This window comes from Rhipicephalus microplus, chromosome 6, assembly GCF_043290135.1.
Source record: "Rhipicephalus microplus isolate Deutch F79 chromosome 6, USDA_Rmic, whole genome shotgun sequence".
Taxonomy (NCBI): domain Eukaryota; kingdom Metazoa; phylum Arthropoda; class Arachnida; order Ixodida; family Ixodidae; genus Rhipicephalus; species Rhipicephalus microplus.
The window spans coordinates 121117522-121141726 of NC_134705.1; the positions used below are offsets into that span (position 1 = coordinate 121117522).

Sequence of the window (24205 nt, forward strand, 5' to 3'; positions counted from 1 at the left end):
TGGAGTGCAGTATGCAGGGATGAAATTAATCACATCAGAGGCAGCTGTTTCTTCCATTTAAGCAGCAGTTCCGTTTTAACAGATTTTAGTTTACTGAGAGTCCACTGTATTAGCAATGGCTTGAAGACCAAGCAAATAGGTATAACTGATCTTATTTCTATCTTCTCCCTGACCCGAAACATTATCTATTCTTCAATAATAAAACTGCTACTACTAATAACGTATCCGTTTAATTTTGCTACAAACTCTATAATAAAATGAAATGACATGGCAACTAGCTTGAATTCTGGCTACTTTTCAAATGCACCCCATGGCAGCCCTGTCCAAGTGGCCTCTGTTAACAGATTACTTCTGCACAACTACATTTTTTAATATTACTAATAAGTGCCAGTTATGTTACTAATAAGTTACTAATAATAAGTTACTAATAAGTGCCAGTTATGCAGTTGCATGTTGTCCGCAGCCGCCGCTGTCTGTAACTAAATCGCGCGAAATTAGAAGAAAAACCTTGCACCAATGACACAGTGGGGCTTGAACCCGGGTTCGCTGGGTACCAGCCCAAAGTTCTACCACTGAGTTATGCCGGTGCTTGTAACTTGTCAAACTTGCCTTAGGCAGGCTTGATGTCGGGAAAGCAATCGTATTAATATGACTTATAAAGCGTTTTACAACAGCGAAAGAACAACCAGTCGTCGCACAATGCGAATAGCGTAATGAGTAGGCCGTCCAGTGCTCCAATCCACTACAAAATCTTGTTCTTGTTTCCCTATTCACTGTGGCTCGTACACACTTCAGCCTTAATTCCTCATCGTTGTCAGCCACTGCATGGACAATTGGCGCAAAATTCCTTGCGAATGTTTAGCGGATACCACGCTTCTCAGAAGAATGATGAAAAATAGCTTAGCGAATGCCAGCCTACTACCCAATAGTTTATTATTAAATGCCCTAAAGGGTACCAAGCAAGTGTGCTTGCAGTAGTTACTCAAAGAGTGGTTTAAAAAGGCTCTGAAAGCTGCTCTTCTAGCTTTTGCTGAGACTGTGCTGCGCCTACTGCGCAGGCCTGGCGTTTTTTACTTACCGAGTTTGTTTCCTCAATCCGTGCGATAGTAGCTCACAAGAATGATGAAAAATAGCATAGCGAATGCCAGCCTACTACTCTAAAGTTTATTATTAAATGCCCTAAAGAGTACCAAGCAAGTTTGCTCGCATTAGTTACTCAAAGAGTGGTTTAAAAAGGCTCTGAAAGCTGCTCTTCTAGCTTTCGCTGAGACTGTGCTGCGCCTACTGCGCAGGCCTGGCGTTTTTTATTTACCGAGTTTGTTTCCTCATTTCGTGCGATAGTAGTTATAGAGACCGGCTGCGGTGCACAACTACAGTGCCACGCATGACTCTGGTTGTGATCTCACAACAGCTTTCGCTGTAAAAAATAGCTATAGCCTGTTCACTGGCCTTTTAATGTTCAAATAGATAAATTTTGTTATAAAAAGTCTAATGTCGTAGCCTTATCAGACGAGAAAATCAAAGTTTCACGTTCATATTTTGAGCCGAAACTTTCATGCGTGATATCATTGGTTTCAATGAGTGTTTTTCGAGTTTTGGCGACATAGGCTCTATGGAATTTCCTGGAGCTTTGTATGTCTAGTCTATGGCCCTAATAACAGGTAATTTACTTCGGTTTTACAAACTTGTTGGGCCTAGTAGATGCCCTTAAAAGGTATGGAGTTTGGTGCGGGAACTTCAATGTGGCAGCGTCACCCACATTTTCTTGTTGCGCATTTCCCGGCTAAGAAGCGTTTTCTTATGGTAACAGTGAGGATTTTGTAATTGTGAAGTAATTGACTGATATGATAAATATGCTCTTTTTCTTTCCTGTCTTTTTATTAGAAACAACGAACTCTTGACATTTCATTCAAGGCGCCTGTCATAGCACGTGTCTGCGTGCTCGGAGAAGCGTGGCAGTTCTTTTGATGAGTACTCTTTGATCCTAGCTCGTCATATGTTCGCCATAAAATGCTGTGCATTCCAAAATAGTGATGCATACAGAGATGTGCAAGGTACTGATATAATTCCTGCAAATTCTCATTTAAGTGTAGTCAACACATTACAGTTTGCAATGCACACTGTTCTCTTTATTTCATTCACACGCTTCAGACAAAAACGGGCTTTGGCTGCAGAGCAAAAACACAAAACATGCACTCTATTCAATAATTTACACGAGTGGTAGGCACTGTCTCACATGCACACTTTTCCCCAGTCATGCTTTCTATTTCTGCTGGCTGAGTGATGAAAATGCATTATGCCAGCAACCCTCATTTCCCCCTCTACGAAAAAGAAATTCTAATCCATTTCGTCAATGGCTTGGCTAGGCTGTTTCACAGTATTCAGCAAACACACACTTTGAAACTGTCCTTCCAAATGTGCGTACAGCTCGGAATCTGGGTGCGGTACGTCGACAATTCACAGGGTTAACACATGATTTTTTTTCCTTTGTTTTCGCTTTCGGTTTCATCGGCACCCTTGCGAGAAATTCGCTCCCGCATTCTCCCATAAAGGCAGAAATAAAGCATAAATTTGATCACTCCCACCCATTGCTCTGTTCAATCGGAAGGGTTGCGTGATCATCTATCGTACTGCCTGCCTCCTCCCCGGCCTCCGCCCCTTCCTCCTCGGTAGCCCCCTCTACCTCCACCCCCGCGCCCTTCTCTCTGGTTGTAGCCATCTTGCTTGTAGCCGCCACCACCTCCGTAGCCACCATGGCCACCTCCGTAGCTGTCTTGCTGCCTGTAGCCACCCCCACCGCCTTGGTAGCCTCCATCCCGACCATGTCCTCCCCTGGATTCTCGCTGGTCCCTTTGGCCATAGCCTCCACCACCACCGTAGCCACCACCTCCATAGCCTCCGTCACCCCGTCCGTCCCCGCCTCTCCTTTGGTCATCCCAGCCGGCATTTTGAACACGGCCGGTCGAGTAGCTCGTTCCTCCTCCGCGACCTGCGTGAATGCAGCAGTCCACCATTACAGGCAATACGAGAAGTGACCGTTTCATTGTCTGCACATTTGAATGACATGTGAAAGCTCATGGGCTTTCTTATGCATTTTTCCGAGATGAACCGAAGGCAAAAGCTATCACTCAGTCGATGTATTGATTCCCCATCTGAAAGCTTCTCGCACCAAACGTAATTTTGCACTGCCTGCATGATTGGCCTACCTCTGACCAAGCAATGATGTCATGTGATGGTGTTATCGTGAGACGTCTGTCTTCATGACATATCAAATTTAAGTGATGCGCGACATCACGATGACGTCATCACATAATGCTATTTTTTCCATCACTTGTGCTGATGGCAACAGTCACTTTTCGCATTTGACGAGGCATCTAAACCACCCATATTCTAGAAGGTCCCTTCACTCAACGCTTTACCTTGACCTGAGATGGTCAATGGGACGGCCATCTCTAGGCAGAACAAGCCATTGCATCAGCGATAACCTGCAGCAATTTTCGAGAATTCAGCATCATTTTTAGCCAAGCAGCGGCACTCCGCTCAGCTTGGTGAAATGAGAGACTCAATTCGAGTCAAGGCTTGCTAGAGAATACTGGGATAAGGCTTTCAATCTGATAATTCGGGACAAGAGGCCATCTCGCAAAATGTGTTGAGCACACGCATAGAGTATGTAGATGTAAACCTATGTGCTCTCGCTGTCATGGCAATTTGGGGTGGTTACGCACATACTGCTGGTAATTTTCGCACTGCAAAACAATTGCAAAAAGTTTCATAACTATTTCCTGGCGACTTCAGCACACTTCTGACACCAGTATCTGTGGTTTCAGCGGCATCCACACAAAGTACACAACATGGAAAAGCTTTCGCAAATTTAAATGCCACAATTTAAGGCTATGTAATGCACATGCCAGTGCTTTCATTTCCAGTGTCTCCAGTTTTTTTACATATCTGCGAAATTTTAACTTGGAACACTTGCAGCATAGACAACACCACTTCAGCGGCCAGATCTACAACGACATGACAGAGTTATCATGAACAATCGCACATAGCAGCCGTTATATTGAGAAAACAATGCCATGTTTCAATATATGAAAACTGTATATAAATAATAGCAAACCTGAAAAATTAGCATTCACAACAGGAGCAGGAAACTCGGTGAATTTGAGTTTTCAGTAGATGCATGCTAATTTTTTGTGTGTGTGGAGAATAAAGTCATCTTATAAATTATCATCAATATTTAGACATTAGTACACAAGAACTCTTAAACCTAGAACAGCAGACAAGACAATACACCTCTAAATTAGTGGATCTACTAATGCTAAACACAGTAAGCAAGCTCTTTAGAAACGGAACAAGCTAATTTTCGCACTGCAAGGCAACAGGGATCAGCACCACATTTCTTGAATCTATTGAAACAGGTGCCTCGTATCTAAGGATTTTAATTAAAATTGGTGAATACGAGAACCCTCGTGCTCGACTTCCGAGAAACAGTGAAAACCACCCATGCGAAGCAAGGCTTGCCAAGAAAACAAATTAGGCTTGCTAGAAGCCTCAACGAAAGCCAACAGCAAAAAAAACTAAGGAAAGTAGAGGTGACGTCATTTATAGTCTTCAAGTGTAGTTAGTGCAGTAAATGTGATACAAATGTGAATAAACTGAAGCAGACAAAAAGACAAGTTGCTGCGGCACCTACGACCTTTGAATAACCCGCTCGATGCCCTAACATTCAAGATACAGCAGCGGTCGAGGGCTTGTGGTGCCAGCTGGCAAGAAAAAGTGTTCCACATTCGCTGTCATGGCTATGAGCGGCACTGGCTAACATTCCCAGGTTAGCATTCCCAGGAATAATATCCAATAAAGCAAGCGCGGGAGAAAGACTGCCGCTGCAGCTCAGTCGGTAGAGCAATAGCACGCTTATTGGGAGGTTAAAGGTCCGGTCCCTGTCAGCGGCAACTTGTCTTTCCATACTTGTTAATTTCTTCACATTTATATCGTAACTAGTACAACGCAGTAAAGAGACTACGAATGATTACCCCTACAGCTTGCCTGGCCTCACTGTCCTAATGAAGAAAACCAGGCCTTGATCAATTCTGCCAGAAACCTAGCGTTATGCTTCAGGAATGCCCAGAAATGTTACTGGCATGGCGTGTTTCTATGGACATGCTACTCTGCCCTCTTTAAACTCTTGACTTGACCGGACTAGCACTCACCGCCCTGCGGTCCGTCGGAGCGCTTCTGCCAGCTGGGCATCTCGGGAGGAGGCGGCTGCTGCTCCTCGGGACGTCCGCCCCGATCGGGCACCATCCCAATCAGCACCCGGTTCACGGCGCTCTTGGTGTTTTTGCGCACGCCCGTGCCGCTCGTTTTCTCCAGCATCGTCAGGTCTGTGGGAGGGATCCACATTTTAGCCGAAAAACCAAGTATAGTATTCACCTAGGATCTCTTTTGGACAGTGCCGAAGGATTGGGTTAAAACCACGATGTAGTTATGAAGGGCGCCGTAATGAAGGGCTCTGAAAATTTCGACCACATGAGGTTCTTTATCGTCTGCCTTACTCTAAGCACGTGGGGCCTTTAGCACTTCACGTCCACCTAAATGCGGCCACGGCAGCCAGGATTCGATCCCGCGACATTCTGGCCAGCAGTCAAGTATGCCAACCACTAGACTACCGTGCCGAGTTTTTCGGGTGGCATCAATCTTTTTTTTCCTTACTAGCATTCACTAGTTTCTTAAACAAGCCCTAAGAAGGAGCATGCTACAATAACTGAAACGAGTGCTTAGCGTCATGTTTTTGCCAAGTCGGAATTTTCGTAGTGTGCAAAACCTTCACTATCACCTTTACATGTTGCCGTAGAGAGGGCTTTTACAGTCAAATTATGTTATAGCAAACATTTCACAGCTATGAATTTCAAGATACAGAATATTTCAGAATAATGTACAAAATTTCATCACCCTTGCATCTCAACAACATTTCAATGTAATGAATTATGAACTTGAGAAGTTCCCCATGGCAATGTAAAAACAATGCCCAGCACTGAACCATTCATTGTCGAGTAAAATTTCAACAGCACGAAGAAAACAAGAACGGACAAAAAGGTGCCAATCCGCACTTCAAAGGATGCATGTTACATGGGGGACACTTGTTATCCCAGTGAAAACTTCAACTGGCATGACAATTTTTCTTAAAGCTTGTGTGGATATCTCATTTTTGCTTTGTATCAAAATTAAAGCCCTCTCTCTGGCAACATGTAAAGGTGATAGTGAAGGTTTTGCACACTACGAAAATGCTGCGATTTGCATAGAACTGTGGCACAAGTGGCATGTGTTGAAGAATTTTTAGAAGTTGCTTCTTTTCTTGTTAACATGTGAACAGTTTTAGTTTCAGAGTTAGCTTATTTTCAAATATTTATTATTGCAGTAAACATTTGCTTACAGTTACTTCTGCAGCTTATATATGAGGATTAGCAGCAGTAAAATTCAGTTATATTTTAATGCTATTCACCACAGTTTGCATGTATCATATGCACTACAAGTTTGTTTTTTTCTGCCAGCAACAAGTTTCACTGAACAGTAAATATTGGCTGAATCATAATATATGTCTGAATGTTCGGAAACACAAAATGTACACATAAGCATACTAGCATTCTCGTCACTTTTTCTGATTTTAAAGTTTAGGAAATATTCAGCAATGCATTGTCAACAAAGAACATTTGGAATTAAAGCTCGCAGATGTATTACATCCAATGCATTGTCAACTAACAACACTTGGAAGCAAAGCTCGCTGATGAATTACTTAGAAACTGAATTTGTCCCACTCTGTAAATTACAAGTCACGTGATTAAATCGAAGATTACACAGTCCGATTGGATCTCACCTTCCCGAGCAGCAAGCACGTGACCCACGCTGACATTGGGCTCGGTCTCCATGAGTTTTCGCCTCGGCTGGTATGCCGTCATGATTTTGTCCTCCATGCCCTGCGTGGATTCATCGACAGCACTGTGGGCGACACTGCATTTACAAACACATTTGCAAACATGCCGTGATAATTGTTTCACTAGCCTTGGCCTGGTCAGACAGAAAGATAGGATCACCGCCTTTACTCATTTGTAACACACGCGCTCTGCTGCAACGTGCACTTGGTTTTCATGATTAGCGACAAAAAATAAAATGCACGTGAATTTTAAAGCATACCCTAATATTCATACTTCCTGGCAGCTATAAGCAGAATGTTCTCGATAGTTCAGTCACTGTATTTGACAGAAACTTAAAAAGTCTACAGCATTTCCCATTCAAAGGCAGACGCTTCCAAGCCCGCAATGCGCAAACAGTGTAAAATGATGTAAATGATGTAAAATAATGTCTGGAGACTGTCACAGTCTGGCTCGTGACAGTCTCCGGAGAGTGCTACTGCAGAGTGCACGAGTAAAAAAAGAGGCGGTTGTTGCTACTCAGGCAAAAGAGAGAAATCTATAGCTGGTTACAACGTAACAATAAAAATAAAAAACAATCAAAATTCGGGGTGGAACACGTACGGTAGTAGGTGGAGCTTAGATTTATTCTTGGGTAGTAAACAACTATAGAAACTTTACACCACTCTGTAAGCAAGATTGTCGAGATTCTCTAAGTCAGAGTTCCAGTGGAAATATTGAATGAAATCTTCACATCACATTGCAAAGTGTGCACACCTTGAGGCGCTCGGCCCAGAGGAAGGACTGGATGGTGACGTCGAGACGCTTGATGAGCGTCTCCCGTCGCACGCGGTACTCGCCCTGCATCTGCTCCTGCAGCTTGGCCAGCGCGAACCACTGCTTCTCCGTGAGGCCGCCCGCAAACAGCGGCTTGCTCATGACCGCGGGGCCTGCCTTCGGGACCAGCTCGCGCACCTGCGTGCAGGAGGTAAGTACAGGGTTAGGAACTTCTTCTCAGAGAACAATGAACGTAACATACAGGTGAGAAAACCAGAAAAAAAAACACAATTCAAGACCATTCTATTACTATGACAGGTGCGCGGCCAGCCAAGTAGTCTGGTGCAATGCATTGTCATCGCAGCAAGTTTCTCACCATCACATATAAAAGCATCACACCCTGTAGAGGCCCGCAGTTCTTGTTAGACACAAGCCCACAGCAGATGTACAAAAATAAAAGACTATCCTTGCTCAGAGCACCATACGGTGATATCTTGGCAATCTTCCCGAAATAGGTGGCGTCTCTGTGAAATACAGTAAAACCTCGTTAATTCGAAATCACTGGGGCCGCGAGAAATCTTCTAATTAAGCAGGTTGACGAATTAACAGAACATACAAAAAGTGGGATGCAAAGAACTTCGAAATATTCAAAGTAATCAGTCCTCATTGTTTGCTGTGCCGGCTAGCTTGCAGCTCCAAGGGTTGTGTTTTCCAGCAATACATGGTCTCAATTTCGCCGCCAATATGGAGGAATGGTGGGCCTCACTGCTGCCACAAAAAAATAAACGCCGTCGAGAGCGATTGAAATGTGTGCCCGCGGAAAACAAGACACTTTCACTGCAACAAAGCAGTGACACGTGTGCATCATGTCGCCTGCTCCTCGCTGCGTCAGCCCGTCATGATGCGAACATTCGTGCATTATTTCTGTTGTAATTAGGAATTTAATAATTGCCCAGACAACGAAACACGCGATGTATTTTGGCTGGAAAAAATGTTCTTAGAAACTTTTGAATTTAGTTTTCGAAGTAGGTGTTGCTGGCCAAAACTCCGCCAGCAGTGCAAGGACGCGAATTGCTGAAGCAACCGGCAATCGGGGGTTCGCATACATCCCGATTTCCGCCAAACTGTCCTTTATAAATTTCTTAAGGATCTCGGAAAGAATAGGTAAACCATGACCCGCTGACAGTGCAAGAAACATGCAATAAGCTGCCCGCGTGTCATCGCTGTGTTGCAGTGAAGCACATTTCGATTGACCACGGACTAGTACCAGCCACTGCTTCAAATTATCCAGTCAAACTTACATTGCAAAATAACCGAGTTCGAACTAATGCGGTTTTACAGTATGTAATAGTGCAACAAGGTTAGAATAAAGACAAAAAGAAGAAAAAGGACGCGATGCTGAAACAAAGAAGAAAATGATAGAGTGCTGTATCCAGAGGAAACAATGCCGTATTCTAACTCTGTTGTGCTGTTAATTATTCTGCAATAAACATCCACTAGTTAGCCCAAGTAACGATTACGCTTCAGGCCGTTCCGTGGCATAGCGGCCCGCGCTGAAGTGAAACCATCATTTTCAGGAAGGTTACATGCAGTAAATTATACACCTCCATTTGATTGTTTCAAGCTGCTTCGAAATTTTGGAAAATTTACCTTCATGCCGATGAAATTTGAGTGCTGCACTATTTTTTCTATTGTTCCAAGTGCTCAAATATTCACACAAGCTTGTAAGTTAGGCATGACCCACCCTAACCACTTTGCTGCTGAGATGCTGCACTGCTGATTTTGAGAAGTACAAATTTGATTAAAAACATTAAGGTGAAGTTGCACACTTTGTGAGATTTCAAGTTTTTCTAAAAAGGTCAAGCAGTTACCTGGACTTAGGATCATCCTCGGCTCTCATTTTTTTCCAAACTCTTTCTTTCCAACAAGTCCTTTTTTAACCACCTTTCAGTTCAAAGACATGTCTATATACACAAACTTTTACCTAGTGTACCTTTTCAGAACTGATTCGATTCCTTCCCCATTATGCATTTGCGATATTGTCACGTCGCTTCAGGGGGTGTCGGCAAGATTTATTGACGTCTGAGCAACAGGGCTCTAACCAAGCGCGTCGGTTGGGCTTGCTTGCCAGAGCAGGGGGGGGCCCACGCGCACTTCTTTCTTATCTGTGGTGTGAGCCTTCACCTTGGCATACGACCCACTACTAGAAGTAGGTGGCAATATTCCTCCTCAACAAAAAAAGAGCATCGTCCCGATGCTGTACAGTTATTGAAAAAAAACCAAAACAAGGTAGCTTAAACAATAAAAAAGGGCACCAATAATCAAATGTTAGACGCGATAAGTTCACCAATGATGAGGCAATTGTCGGAGCACAAATAAAAAAAACACAGGAAAAGTGGTCTTTTAGGAACGCGCAAAATAAGGCTTCATGCGCACCACGTGAACTATGTCAGAGGTCGGTTGTTTTCGTTGTACCCATCGTGACGACGTAGCGTCCGGAACCACTTCGTAGTTTACGTCGCTCACGCGGCGTAATACTTTAAATGGACCAAAGTATCTGCTCAGCAACTTTTCGGAGAGGCCACGGCGTCGAACAGGGGTCCAAACCCAAACTTGGTCTCCCGGACTGTAAGATACGTCATTGTGACGCATATTGTAACGTCAGGCATCAACCTGTTGCTGCTGATCAATCTGTAGCCGGGCGAGCTGGCGAGTTTCCTCGGCACGCTCTGCAAATTCTTCTGCGTCAGTTGTTAATTCATCGTCGCCTTCACAAGGAAGCATCGCATCCAGCATCGTCTGAACTTCGCGGCCGTAGAGAAGGCGAAACGGTGTAAATCGGGTTGTTTCTTGAACGGCGGTGTTATAAGCAAACGTCACATAAGGCAAATTGCGATCCCACGTTTTGTGTTGGACGTCGATGTACATGGAGATCATGTTTGTGACTGTCTTATTTAGTCGCTCGGTTAAGCCGTTGCTCTGCGGATGGTAAGCAGTCGTCGTTCGATGCCTAGTGTTACTTAGTCGAAAAACTTCATCAATAAGCTGTGCAGTGAACGCTGTTCCTCTGTCGGTTATCACTGTAGATGGAGCACCGTGGCGCAAAACAATGTGGCACATGAACTGTGCTACCTCAGAAGCCGTGGCTCGTGGTATCGCCTGTGTCTCAGCATAGCGGGTCAAATAGTCAGTTGCAACAATGACCCATTTGTTGCCGTCGAACGATAAAGGAAATGGGCCGAGAATGTCCATGCCGACTTGGTCAAATGGCTTGTGGGGTGGATCAATTGGCTGAAGTAATCCAGCCGGCTTGCTTGGTGGCGACTTTCGACGCTGGCATTCACGACAGCTTTTGACGTACTGCTTCATGCTTGCCGAAAGTCCGGGCCAGTAGTACACCTCACTTACTCTGGCGAGCGTTCGCGAGTAACCTAGATGACCAGATGTGGGCTTGTCATGACACGCGGAGAGGACTTCATCCCGCATGTCTTTCGGAACGACGAGGAGGTAAGCGCAGCTCGTAGAGCGGGCATTTTTTTTGTACAGTACATTATCTCGGAGGCAGAAAGATGTCACGACGCGAGATAGATGGCGAGGTATAACAGCGCTATGACCCTCCAGATAGTCGATGAGCGGTCGAATCTCTTCATCTTCTCGCTGGCGTCTGCTCAAGTCAGATGAGCTAAGGGCGCCCAGGAAACCGTCATCGTCCTCTTCGTCGTGATTGACTAAAGGTATGGGTGCAAGCGACAGTGTATCAGCGTCTTCATGCTTACGTCCAGACTTATATACGATGGTAACATCAAATTCCTGTAGACGCAAGCTCCATCGGGCCAGTCGTCCAGAGAGATCACGAATGTTTACCAACCAGCAGAGGGCATGGTGGTCCGTCACCACTTTAAATGGACGACCACAGAGGTACGGGCGAAACTTGATCGCCCACACTACTGCGAGACACTCTCTCTCTGTGGTCGTGTAATTCACCTTGGTACGGGACAGTGAGTGGCTGGCATAGGCTATGACTTGTTCTTTGCCGTGTTGATGCTGGACGAGCACTGCACCGAGGCCGATGTTACTGGCGTCAGTGTGCACCTCTGTGTCGGCATCATCGTCAAAATGCGCAAGAACAGGGGCTGACTGCATCCGCTGTCGTAGCTCGGCAAAAGCAGCCTGTTGTTCGGTAGCCCATACAAACGATGTGTCGTCGCGTGTAAGGCGAGTCAAGGGTTCCGCTATCTTCGAAAACCCTCTAATAAATCGTCGATAGTAGGTGCACAAGCCCAGAAAGCGCCGAACAGTCTTTTTGTCAGTAGGATGCGGAAACGCGGCTACAGCGGCAAGTTTGTCGGGGTCGGGTCGTACTCTATTCGCATTGACTACATGGCCAAGGAATTTGAGCTCTTCATAACCAAAGTGACACTTCTGCGGTTTGAGTGTAAGATCTGCTGATTGAATAGCCTGTAGCACACTCCTGAGGCGGTCCCAAGATGTTGCTGGAAGGTTTCAGAAAAAACGACATCATCAAGGTATACGACACAAGTTTGCCACTTCAGACCAGTAAGCACAGTGTCCATCATTCGCTGGAAGGTTGCGGGCGCTGAGCACAAACCAAAAGGAAGGACTCGAAATTCATACAGGCCATCAGGGGTAACAAAAGCCGTTTTCTCGCGGTCTCGCTCGTCAACCTCAATCTGCCAGTACCCGCTTTTTAAATCCAAAGAGGAAAAATAGTGGGCACGGCGTAATCTGTCTAACGAGTCGTCGAGTTAGTTTGCGTTAGTTTTCCCGGCGGGGACTGGGGGACCGTGCGCCAGCATGGCGCTGTGGCGAAGATGAAAAGCGCCTCGGCGACGGTGAGCGCGGCTGCCGTCCAGAAGGCGGTGGCATGCGCTGTTGAGCCAGGTAGTCCTCAATGTCCCGGGGTCGCTGGCCATACCGAGGAGGCGCTGAATATACTGAAAAGCCGCGCAGCCCGAGGCGGCGGTATGGACAGTGGCGGTACAAATGGTCCGCTTCACCGCAGTGGAAGCACAAAGGTCGGCGATCAGCAGTGCGCCAAACATCAGATTTCCGAGGCGAAGCACGTCTGTCGTCAACGTAGTGTGCTGGTTGTTCCGCAAGATGCACAGGACTGGCGTAAACGAGGGGTGGGGGCGTGCGTGTGTTCTCGTAGTACCGTACAGGCTGCGCCGACTGAAGTGAAACCGTAGGAGGTGCTTGAACAAACAGCGGGGAAGAGGAAGCTGGGCGCTTCAAGGCTTCCGCATAGGTCGCACGGTGGTAGTCAGCCGGGGCGTGTGTGGCGTTATCCAGACTCACAGGGTCACGAAGGGCATGATGCAGCTCGTCCTTGACGATGCTTGCAATGGAACTCACCGTAGGTAGTGGTGGTGTGGCAGCCTTTTGCAGCTCCTCGCGTACTATGGAGCGGATAAGGTCGCGCAGACACTCGGTGTTGCTCCCAAAAGCCGTGAGAAGTTGAGCAGTGGGCGTGTTCACTTGCCGCTCATACAGGGTAAATCGATGCTGAAGCATCTTTTCCATTGTGACGGCTTCGGACAAAAACTCGGCGACCGTGTTCGGAGGGCTCCGTACAAGGCCAGCGAAAAGCTGCCCTTTAACTCCCCGCATCAGGTGACGCACCTTCTTTTCTTCTGTCATACTCGGATCAGCCCGTCGGAACAGGCGCGTCATATCTTCCACATAGGTCATGACAGTTTCATTGGGCATTTGGATGCGGGCCTGGATCGCTCGCTCCGCTCGTTCGTGGCGATCAGCACTTCTGTAAGTATCCAACAGCCGGCGGTGGAATTCGGGCCACGATGTCATCTGTTCCTCGTGATTCATGTATCAGGTACGTGCTCCATCCTCCAAATAGAAATACACACGCCGTAGTTTGGCCGCTTCGTTCCAGTCATTCAAAGCAGCCATGCATTCGAAGTCGACCAACCAGTCCTCGACGTCTTCGAGCTCGGTGCCATGAAACGGTGTCGGAACCTGTGGACTTTCGAGGGTGTACCGAGTCACCGGGGGGTTTTCCGTACCTGTTAAAGTGGTTTGAACGGACGTGCTCATCATACTGGGGTGAACTGTAGGGTCAGCTTCAGGTGGCAATCCCCTGATCCTGCGGCTTGTCCGATGAACGGGAGTGTTGACTCGCACTGGGCTTGTGGTGTCGCTTCCAGGGGGGGCCTGAAACATCCGTGAGGGGCTACCCAGGACCTCCACCAATTGCCACGTCGCTTCAGGGGGTGTCGGCAAGATTTATTGACGTCTGAGCGACAGGGCTCTAACCAAGCGCGTCGGTTGGACTTGCTTGCCAGAGCAGGCGGGGGGCCCACGCGCACTTCTCTCTTCTCTGTGGTGTGAGCCTTCACCTTGGCATACGACCCACTACTAGAAGTAGGTGGCAATATTAAACGGAGTGCCTTCAACCAGCACCCCCCCCCCCCCAACTTGACAAATCTGATTTATTATAACAGCAGCGGCCACCTTTCAACTGACAAGAAAATGGCAAAACCTCTCTGCACTTAGGCTTAGGTGCACATAAAATAGTCCTATCAATTTGCAGACCCCATTATGTTGTGCCACGTAATCTATCATGGGTTCAGCATGGGACAAACAAGAACATTTCTTAAATTTCTCAGTAAGGAACATGCTTAGCATCATTTCACAGCTCTAGGAGAGAGCTGTCACCTCGTGAAAAGTAAGCTTGTGAGAATACTGAATTTTAGGCTCGAAGCGAATAGTGATTTTGGTCGAATAATTTCGAATCGAATTCGAATAGTACATATGACATGTGAAGAAAAGTGGGCATATTTATTATGCCCTAACTAGCTTGCACAATATCTTTTAAAAATTGAAATAGAGCCTCTATGCAAATGCCATTTTTTTCCGTTCAAAAGAAGCCAAACAACTTTGAGTAGTAGCAGGATTTGACTTTCGGCAGGATGCGAGTCATAACCCTTATAATATGTAACATTTTAAAGTTTATTATACTCAGAGTGTACAAGCCGTCATAACAAGCTTAATAAAATCGGCAGCTTAATAAAATGAATTGATTTGAGCGTAGTATTCTGATTTAAAGAAGCCGTGCGACACTTTTTCAAGGGACGATGGAATGGATTTACTAAAGAAGCTCGTTGTCTCATGAATTCACTGCCCCAAAAATTTTTAGAATTTTTCCAGTACGCACAGAGCAGCAAAGATTTGTTGCACGCTGCATGTGAATTCTTTCTTCTCATTCCAACGAAAGTGCGCTGGAAGCTAAGCCCGAAGGGGTAGCACGAGGAGAGAAAATACGTCACGCGTGCTTTCTGAGCTTGTGGAGTCATTTGCCGAGAGAAGAGAGCAATTTTCAGCTGACTTTGAAAATTTGTTGTGAATCGCACGCCGCGTGCTGCACTACAATGTTTGGCTTGCGTGTCCTCGGTAGCCTTGACTACGGATCGGCAGCGTTTTCTTACAATGCTCAAAAAGTGTTACCGGGACTCTTTATGCAGGGGAGCTTCGCGGCAAAGCGGATTTCTCCTGGATAGGTGCTTTGACGGTTTAGCACCCCTACACCTCAATGAAAGCACCTTTACAGGTGGTACATTCGTATTAATGTGCATCTATTCGTTCTTTGCGGATACTTCGAAATTTTCAATAATTTAAATTCGAATCGAAGTAAATTTGAATACCCTACTATTCATTCGAATATTTGAAGCATTCTAATATTCACAAGAGCCTGATCAAAAGGTCACAATGTGCTGCCGCTTCCAGTGCTTACCTTAGATTCCGCCTTTGAGAAGAGCTGTGCGGGTGTGATGTTTGGCGGTGGCTTGCCAAAGCCTAGAGTAATCAGCATGCCCTTCATAGCCTTGGCCACGGGCGACTCGTCCTGCAAGAAGTGAGCGAGATAGACAGTCAACAATCAATTGTTTTCACATGCCTGACAATTCCAATCTTTCCAGCACCACCCTGTATCCTAAAGATAATGTCTTCATCTCGAACGCTGAGAGCCTCTACAGTACAGTTTTTCCAATCTTCTGCCATGACAGCAGATTTGAAATGGCGGCGTTATTCAAAGACACTGTTTCCACCATACTGATTATCTCGCAGCCTCAAGTCAGTGTCGAACGCAGAACTAGCAGCCATAGCGGTTCCAAAAAGTTAGCTAGCAATCTGGCATACACAGCATTGTTGGACTGAAGCATACAATGGCAGTTATTCTGCAATGATGCTGCTTCCAATATGAATATCTCGAAGTACTTCAACAGCAGTCAGGACGACGATTTGCCGACATTAGCAACGTGATTAGCTGGTCATTAGCAGTGTATAATAAGGCCAATACACAACCGAGCATAACACGTTGCTGCAATGTAAGAGCCCAGGAGTGGAAAATAGCCACGGATGTGAGACATAGCACCTGTGTTCCTTAATTATGCATGCTCGCACCACTTCCCAGTTGTCACCGTGCAAGCACTGAAATGCATAACAAGTCCTTCAGAACTGAGGGCTTCCGGACCATTTCAAACACAGCTGCCGTGATGCAAGCCCTTGATGGCTTTAAAAAGGAATTATTCAGACTATTACGATATTTTTCTTATGTTGCAGTTCCTACAGAGTCCTAAAGCTTCAATGCTGACTGCAGTAGCATAGCAGTCACACTGAAGTTCGCATGGTTGGAAACATGGAGTGCTGTTTTGCAAATATCTCTAGTAACTACCTAAGAATGAAAACGCATCTTTTTCCACTTATAGATCTGTTACGTTGAAGTAAAAAGCATCTTCGGGAAAATTCCTTGAGCGAACTATTTCGCTAAGAATGGTATCGAAACACCTTTCTTTCCAGCAGCACTAGAGTGTCCAGCACTGACATATTGAAACGAGATGTCAAAGCTTTTCAGTGCAACGACTAGCACGTGCAACTGCTCAAGATAACGAGGGTATGGGGTGATAAATCTGGTCTGTAGAGATAATGTGGGCACTGACCTTCCCATTCGAGTCAAAATTACGCTGATATGAACCAAACTAAGGAAAGTATGTGCTTTACTGCACCCCGAATTGATCTGTTTCCACCTGTAGCTACTTTACATAACCCCACAACATGTGGTACAAAAAGAACCAGTCATTGAAACCAATGTCTTGCACCCACCCATAAATCTTAGCCTCTCTAAGGTCATCTAAAAGAAAGACTCTACGGGGTTTTTTATGCTTTATCAATGAATAAAGAAAAAAGAGCTGTCGCAGTTTCTCAAAGTCAGCTATGATAAAGGTGCCTAAAGACACTACGTCAGTATATAAAACCCTCCACTGTATTTTTATCTCTTAAAGCTGTACTAATCTTATCAATTTTCGTTCTAGCACACACTGCATTGTTCGCGACTTCTCTAGTTTCATTGGTATCCTCCAAGTTTCTGCCCTGTAAGTTAGAACTGGCAAAATACAATGGTTGTACACGATTCTCGATAAGTCACAACGGTAGGTTGCCAGTCACAAGATGAGAATGAGTACTGCATCTACAGAAGCCCATTTTTACTCTTTGATGCATCTCTGTTAGGTGAGTAGGCTCCCCAGTCAATACTTGACCGAGCTGCACAGGGCGGTCCATTGTTAAACGGAACATCGGGGCATGCGGAGGGCGTTTGGCGCCACTATCGGCGACCACAACGGGTTTCGCACGGCACAGCGAGCACTGTGCACAGTGATTTTTAGTTGCGCAAACGCTTCACTTCGCACCGGTTCAAAACCCGGCAGCAGGTGGTAGCGCATGACGATAGAGCACCATACAGACGCACACTGCGCCTGTGTCCAACTCGTTGTGGCCCCTGGCAGGCAATGGCACCGAGCGACCACCATGCCTTTCTATGTTTCTTTTAACAATAGACTGCAGTGTACATAGCACTCCTGCTATGAGTCCGGTATGCTATAGAGCCCGGTAGTCTATCACCAACTCTGGCTCTTTTACTATACGAGCGATTTCTCTTCCTCGTAGATGAACAATTAATCCTGTCCAAAATTAGAACACTTCACTTTCTGAGAAATTGATGCAAATTTCCTTATAGCTTTGTGCTACAGACAAGCAGATGTGAATTTTCCTTTTCCATCAGTCACGTTCAAGAGTTCCTCGACCAGACCGATTCCAGATGAATTTTCAGCTTGAAGCCATTCGTACGCATGTACATAAAAAAGTGTCCCAAAGTGAACACTCACCATCTGAACCTGAAGGGCACCACTGTCGGGACGCAACACTTTGATCATGCGAGCTGCCTCTAGCTCGTCGCACAGAAAGCCTGAAAGGAGATGGAGCGTAAGTTGAGTCGACAGGCAGGCCAGTACAAATTGCAGGCAATGAAAAAATTACAGATGGTCCTAAGTACGCACACCACAGCAATTACAACAGCGCAAACTAGCCAAGCACGGAACCAACTCGTTTGTACAGAAGGCAATTACCATAAAAGCTGCCCTACGGTGTGCTAGGAAGGTGCACAATGACAATGCTGAAGATACTGTTTTCATAAAATTTCATTGCATGCCAGTTTATACAGCAGTATTGCAGGCTAGAATGCGATCTTCTCCTTTACTTTTTCAAGGTATTACACTGAATTATGCACACAAAGTGGAAGAAGTCACAAAATAGCATAACGCAGGAATGAATGTAACAAGTAAATTTGTCTCCCCATTCAGCATGATTATAACGAGTCACGAATGTACATAAAAAAATTATTTTCACTTGTTTAGGTGCACTAAATGAACGAGAATGAAAAAAATAGTGCGGACACTGTGCAGTGTCAATGTCATTTCTTCATCCTTGTTTGTTTAGTGCGCTAAAAAAAGTGAACATGAATTACCAACACCCCTGAGCCACCACGCTTAGGAAAAATGAGCTTGGTCACAGTATCACCATGTCTACAGTTGCCGCTATACTAACAACAGTTTATATATAATTGGCAGGACGTCCCGAAACCACGACATGATTATGAGAGACGTTGTAGCGGCATGCTCCGAAAATTTCAACCACCTGAGGTTCTTTAACATGCACCTAAATCAAAGCACATGGGCTTCAAACATTTTCGCCTCCAATGAAAATGTGGCCGCTGCAGCTGGAATTCGATTGACCTTCTTGTCAGCAGCTGAGCACAATATCCACTAGACCACCGTAGCGGGTGTGGCGCTAACGATAGTAAATTATATTAAGCTACCACGTAATACAACCTCAAACAAAAATGGTTCATTTTCTAGTCAGCACCTCGTCCACTGTTGGTGATCCTCATTTTTTTTTCACTCTTCTATTCTCTAACCTGATCGGCATTTTTTCTGTCAACATAGCTATGTCAGACTGAAATGAGCATGTCACTTGGAACCTGCGAATACCAGGCAAGCTGCACTAAAGAAAGTTAGAATATGAGATAGATGATGATTAGGTATATATATGTTTGGGACAAGACACAGGACACAAAGTATGTCGGCACTGAACTCAGAACTTATGAGTGTTAAGTCTGTATCCCTGCTGATAACGATTGCACTTATTGAGAAGCCGTCGGTGAAAAAGCACATCTATGCAAGTGTTTATTGTTGAAACTGAACTGGACCGTAAAGGTGACAGGCTCACCTAGAAGAAGCAGTCTATTCTCCTTTGAGACAAGCCGCTGGCTCACAGGCCCTTCTGTCAATACAGTTAATGGACATTCTGCAAGAAAAAAAAAACAAAACAAACAATACAGTTAAAATAAATGATGGAACAACATTAGCTCCTTTTATTTAAAAGTTGGAATACCGTTGTCCCAAGAAACGAAGAACATGAGGCCAATTCGGTACTTACGCATCTCCTTTAGGAAACCACTCAGCTCGAGCAAGAACGTGTTCCAGTCATCGAGGTCTGTAACGAGAGCAACCACTAGTAGTTGTTTTCGTGGTTAAATGTGCTGACTCATACCACAGTCAAAGGGGTGCTAACAAACTCCTTTGAACTCCATGAACAAGCTACACAGCAACATCAGTGAGGACATATCACGGCACACTATTCCGAGCACTGCACAGAAGCTACAAAATGTTGCTATGCTATGCTATGGTACAAAAATCTTGAAACTGATCGTACTGAGAACACTCAATGTGATAGCCACATTTAATAAAACTCCTAGCTTACGGCGAAGAAGGTTCAAACATAACGGTGGTGGCTCTAATGACCTCACCTTCGAGAAAAAGCCTAGTACCGTTTTGAAACTTTGGAATTTATTTATTTCTATTTATCTATTATAAATACCTACAGCACCCGAGTTGGGCATGATTATAGGTGGCTGAAAAACACCAAGTTCTAAAGACCTTCACGTTGGTGTGAAACCTCGATTCTCTCATTCAAGCCCTGTGCGATCCCACAGTTAACAGAGGAAAACTTGGAAAAGAGCAAGGCAGGGCTATAGTATTTGAATTTAGACCTGTGATGGCATTCACGTGATCCTCCATGTTGCAGAGGGACTTGATCTGGGTTGACAGCCATGCCACGAGGCCTGTGAACTTGATTGACTTGGCTTCTTCAATCTCCTTTGCAAACAGCTCTTCGTTAACCAAGGGGCCATCATACCTGAATTGCAAATACCAGAGAGAAAAAAACACGTTCAAGCGTTATACTTCTCCGGAAGGACGCCACCTTCATCAGACGAAAGGTGCAAGCCTATGCTCGAGCTGAATCATAAGCAATGGTTCTCCAGTGCTACTGATATTGGTTACCATAATGCGACAACTTTCATGTCATTTACAAAGATTCTTACAGTGACATAAGATAAACAATATTAAGTCGAGATTGATTTGTGGGGTTCAACGCCCCAAAACCACCATATGATTATGAGAGACGCCGTAGTGGAGGGCTCCGAAAATTTTGACCACCTGTGGTTCTTTAACGTGAACCCAAATCTGAGTACATGGGCCTACAACGTTTCCGCCTCCATCGGAAATGCAGCCGCCACAGCCGGGATTTGATCCCGCGACCTGCGGGTCAGCAGCTGAGTACCTTAGCCACTAGACCACCGTGGCGGGGCAAGTCGATATTGATGTGAAGAGTAAGATTAATCGAAATCAGAAACTTAGCCTCTTAGCCTTTTGCGAATAAACTTCAACTTTCCCTAATGGCAGTGGTATTGTCAGAAATTTATTGCAGGCAGGGGAGGAGACAGGGCCCACCTCACACTTTTTGTATATTTGCGTGCGTGCTTGGTTACATACATAACACACAAAATGCAAAATATTTGAGGGCGGGAGACGTCATTTTGCTGTACAGCCAGCACAGTGAGAGGCGCGCTGCTTAACTCCAAAACAGCAAAACCGTAAATAATACAACAAAATGGTGTGCGGTGATGTTACATGAATACCTGTCGCAGTGTACTAAACCTGGAGCATTAAAAGTGCACTCGAGAAACATGTCTTGTTTCGCATCTTCATTCGCAAGCTCTGTTTGCTGGTTTCTGTACTCTTGCAGAGCAGACAACTATTGTGAAGCGGTGATTAAGTGACGCTTTTGCGGTAACATTTTTGTGCCAACCCAACAGCGAGTAGATTCCAAAAAAAAAAAATCCCGATAGTAAAATTTATGTTGTCCGAGTAGAAAAGTCTTTAGGTTGGTATTTTTCTTGCACTGAGTGTTTTTGTAGACAAACTGATTTCAGGTTGCATAAAAAAAGGAATTGTTAATGGAAGATTCAATTCAGCATACTTGCACAGTATCAAGTACCGGCCCTATTGGTGTGCCATGTAAGGAAGCCAGGCGAGAACCGTAGAGAAGCACCAATACAAAAAATATTACTAAAACAAGAGAGCGCGAGACGAGATGGGCGTACAGTGTAGATTATCCCAAAACACCGAAATAGACAGGAAAAGTAAGAATTGATCAAACAGCTTAATTAATTAGCATCAGGTCAATATATGTGACCTTTCGCAAAGATCTCCAGGCTGGCTTTCCCGCAAGAACATTTTTTCCAAATGAAACTCTCACTCAGCAACAGCTTTTTGCCTCGCTAAGCGTGTTGACGCTTAAACAATCGAGCGAATGTGCGGGAAAACCGCAGAGTCCTTTACAAGAAAGTCACAGTTTCGGCACAAGGTCGAAGCAATGAATGCGATAGCAAGAGAACGGGCAGTTAAACGACGTAACGACGCAAGTGCCACTACAACTAATCTGGGGCAGCAAGTTGAGTTAGTCTGTTCACAGTTAAAGTGGCGGTGCGAATTTCGATGGGAACCAAATTCATACGCATGACAGGACCAGTAACTTCCTGAAAACTTCTGGACTTGATGCAAGCAACTTTTTCTGTTGCCTCAGAGTCAAAGTGGAGCCAGAGACATTTTCGAATGCATTTTCATCCAACTGTATGTGCTTCAGTGAACCCACCTCTCCACTGATCAAGCCATTGGACATGTCAATGTTTAGGGAAAGCTTCTATGGCTTGTAAAAATGAAGTACATGCTTTGTTCAAGAATGTATCTTATAAGTTCACTGACAGCAAGCCCGTGGCGAATGGTGAATATACATAGCTCGCCGTTAGTGAGACGGGCGGTATAAGCGGTGTGGCCTAGTTGGTTAATGCAGTGCGCAGAGAAGCGAGAGGTTGCTGGTTCGAATCTCTGGTGAGTGCCTTAGAATTTTCTTCCTCTGAATTATTTTTCTTTGAGCCTTTTATAAATATATACTAAATACATATCCAGGACATGACGGCGACAGCAAAAGTCAGCCGAGAACGTCCACATAATTGTTTTTGCAATAAAATTAGAATGTGAATGTCATGCCCCTTACGGTCTACGGTGTACAGTGAGAAAAGAAACCAAAGAAAGAAAAGGCAGGGTTGGGCATTGAATAAACAAAGGCTTGTTGTTCTGCTAGATTGCAGTCAAGGTTGTTAATTTTTTTTTATCTATATATACTTGCTCACTAGCATGTGCAGTACATATGTTGCAAAGTGTCAATTACAATCAAACCTCCCTGTAACGTACAATGATATACAAAATACCAGTTATATCAATATGAATTTTGGTGCGTCACTCTTAATTTCAGCAACGTTTATCCTATATTTAGGACAAAACCAAGAACACAAGAGCGGCCATAATATCTGCTGTAACGATCAAACATGTCGTTTGCACGAGGCTCGAAACTCAGAAGGTGGCATAAAAGCGGTATGAATACTGAAAGACAATTCGCAACATTCCTTTTAATGTGACTATGCCATCAAAAACTTAGTCAATGCACAACCATTCTTTTTAATGTAGCTGTGAAGATGAAAATATGGTTAAAAGATAGCGGAAGTGAAGTCACCAAACACGGTCACATCCTTCAAGTCACTGTGAACACAAGCCTGTTTTGTCTAATGAACTTTTTTCTGTTGCAATTTCAGTTTCTCATGTGTTCGTCTGTTTAGTTTGAAATGCCATAAAAAGTGAAAGATGGGCTTGAAATCCACAATAGCGCGTTTTCGTAATAGGGCTTCTACGCGAGCCAGGTGGTCAATTTGTAAAGCCGACTGCTATCTCTACTGTTACAACGGATATCGGATATGACGAACTAACTTACAGTCCCTATGCTACTTAGCGATAAGCAGGTTCCAAGGAAGCTGATATCCGCAGAGCTGGAGCGCGCCCGTATCTAGCGACGCAAAGGTAAGAGATAGTGCGTCAGACGCGATTGGTTGAACTGGGGCTAACCTAAGCCGTGTCTCAAGAGGTGTGGCTCACCAGCGTGCGTCGTGTGGTGCGGGTCCCACGCTTGCTTACCAAAAACAACAAAACACTTTTTTTTTTTTAAATAGAAACCGACTTCTGGTTCACACGCAGCCATGATCGATGAGCAGAATCGCGTGCGCTTAAGACGGTCCATAAAGCTTTTTATTCTTGTGCTCAACACCTTGCTGTAACGCAAGCACAATCGCTGAAACATGTGCTTCAGCGATTGTTGGCGCGTCGCAACTCGGGCGGTGAACTACGTTTTCAGGTATGCGCAAAGCAAACGCCGAGAAAAGCACGTTGCTCGCTTAAGCAAGCTACCACTTTGGCGTGATCGGATCTCCTGGCCTTAATGACTGTACCTGCGCACGATTAAAAAACAAGGCGAGTAAAGACATAATTGTACGGAACTGATTTCTCTTCCACTACAATCACGAGGCAGCTCGAAGGGAAGATACGGCAATCGGCGTCAGCCGAATGCAACGTGTGGGGTGCCGGGCCGGCAACGTAACGGGAGTCTCAAAGCGTGGTGTGTGAGATAGACAATGCCGGGATAGCGTCGCACGAATAAACGATGCTCGCCTGAGATCTTCCAGCGCCGTCAGAACATGGTCATCCATATCAGACGTGGAGAAAAACCTCCGAAAGCAGAAACTGTTGTCAGAAAACCTTGCCTTGCCGAGTTGACAGGCAACGGCGTGCTCGGCTTGGATTAGAACGGATGCCACTAATTATGGAGGCCATAACATTTATGAGACAAAACTTGAGGCTCGCAATGCGCAAAAGCATGACCTTTGAGATTACAACGCCGTCACAGAAAACTACTGTTTTGCA

General features: G+C 45.2%; 1 protein-coding gene across 1 annotated transcript; it reads right to left on the minus strand.

The window, feature by feature from the left end:
• Positions 1–2107: 2107 nt before the first annotated feature.
• Positions 2108–24109, minus strand: LOC119167392 (protein FAM98A-like). The gene is made up of 10 exons (XM_037418865.2): positions 23954–24109; positions 20104–20249; positions 19491–19547; positions 19281–19358; positions 17882–17961; positions 15457–15567; positions 7686–7883; positions 6875–6974; positions 5211–5384; positions 2108–2989 (listed from the first exon to the last, which is right to left on the minus strand). The coding sequence occupies exons 1-10, from the start codon at positions 23989–23991 to the stop codon at positions 2619–2621; spliced, it is 1353 nt and encodes a 450-aa protein (XP_037274762.2). The 5' UTR covers positions 23992–24109; the 3' UTR covers positions 2108–2618.
• Between the last annotated feature and the right edge of the window lie 96 nt (positions 24110–24205).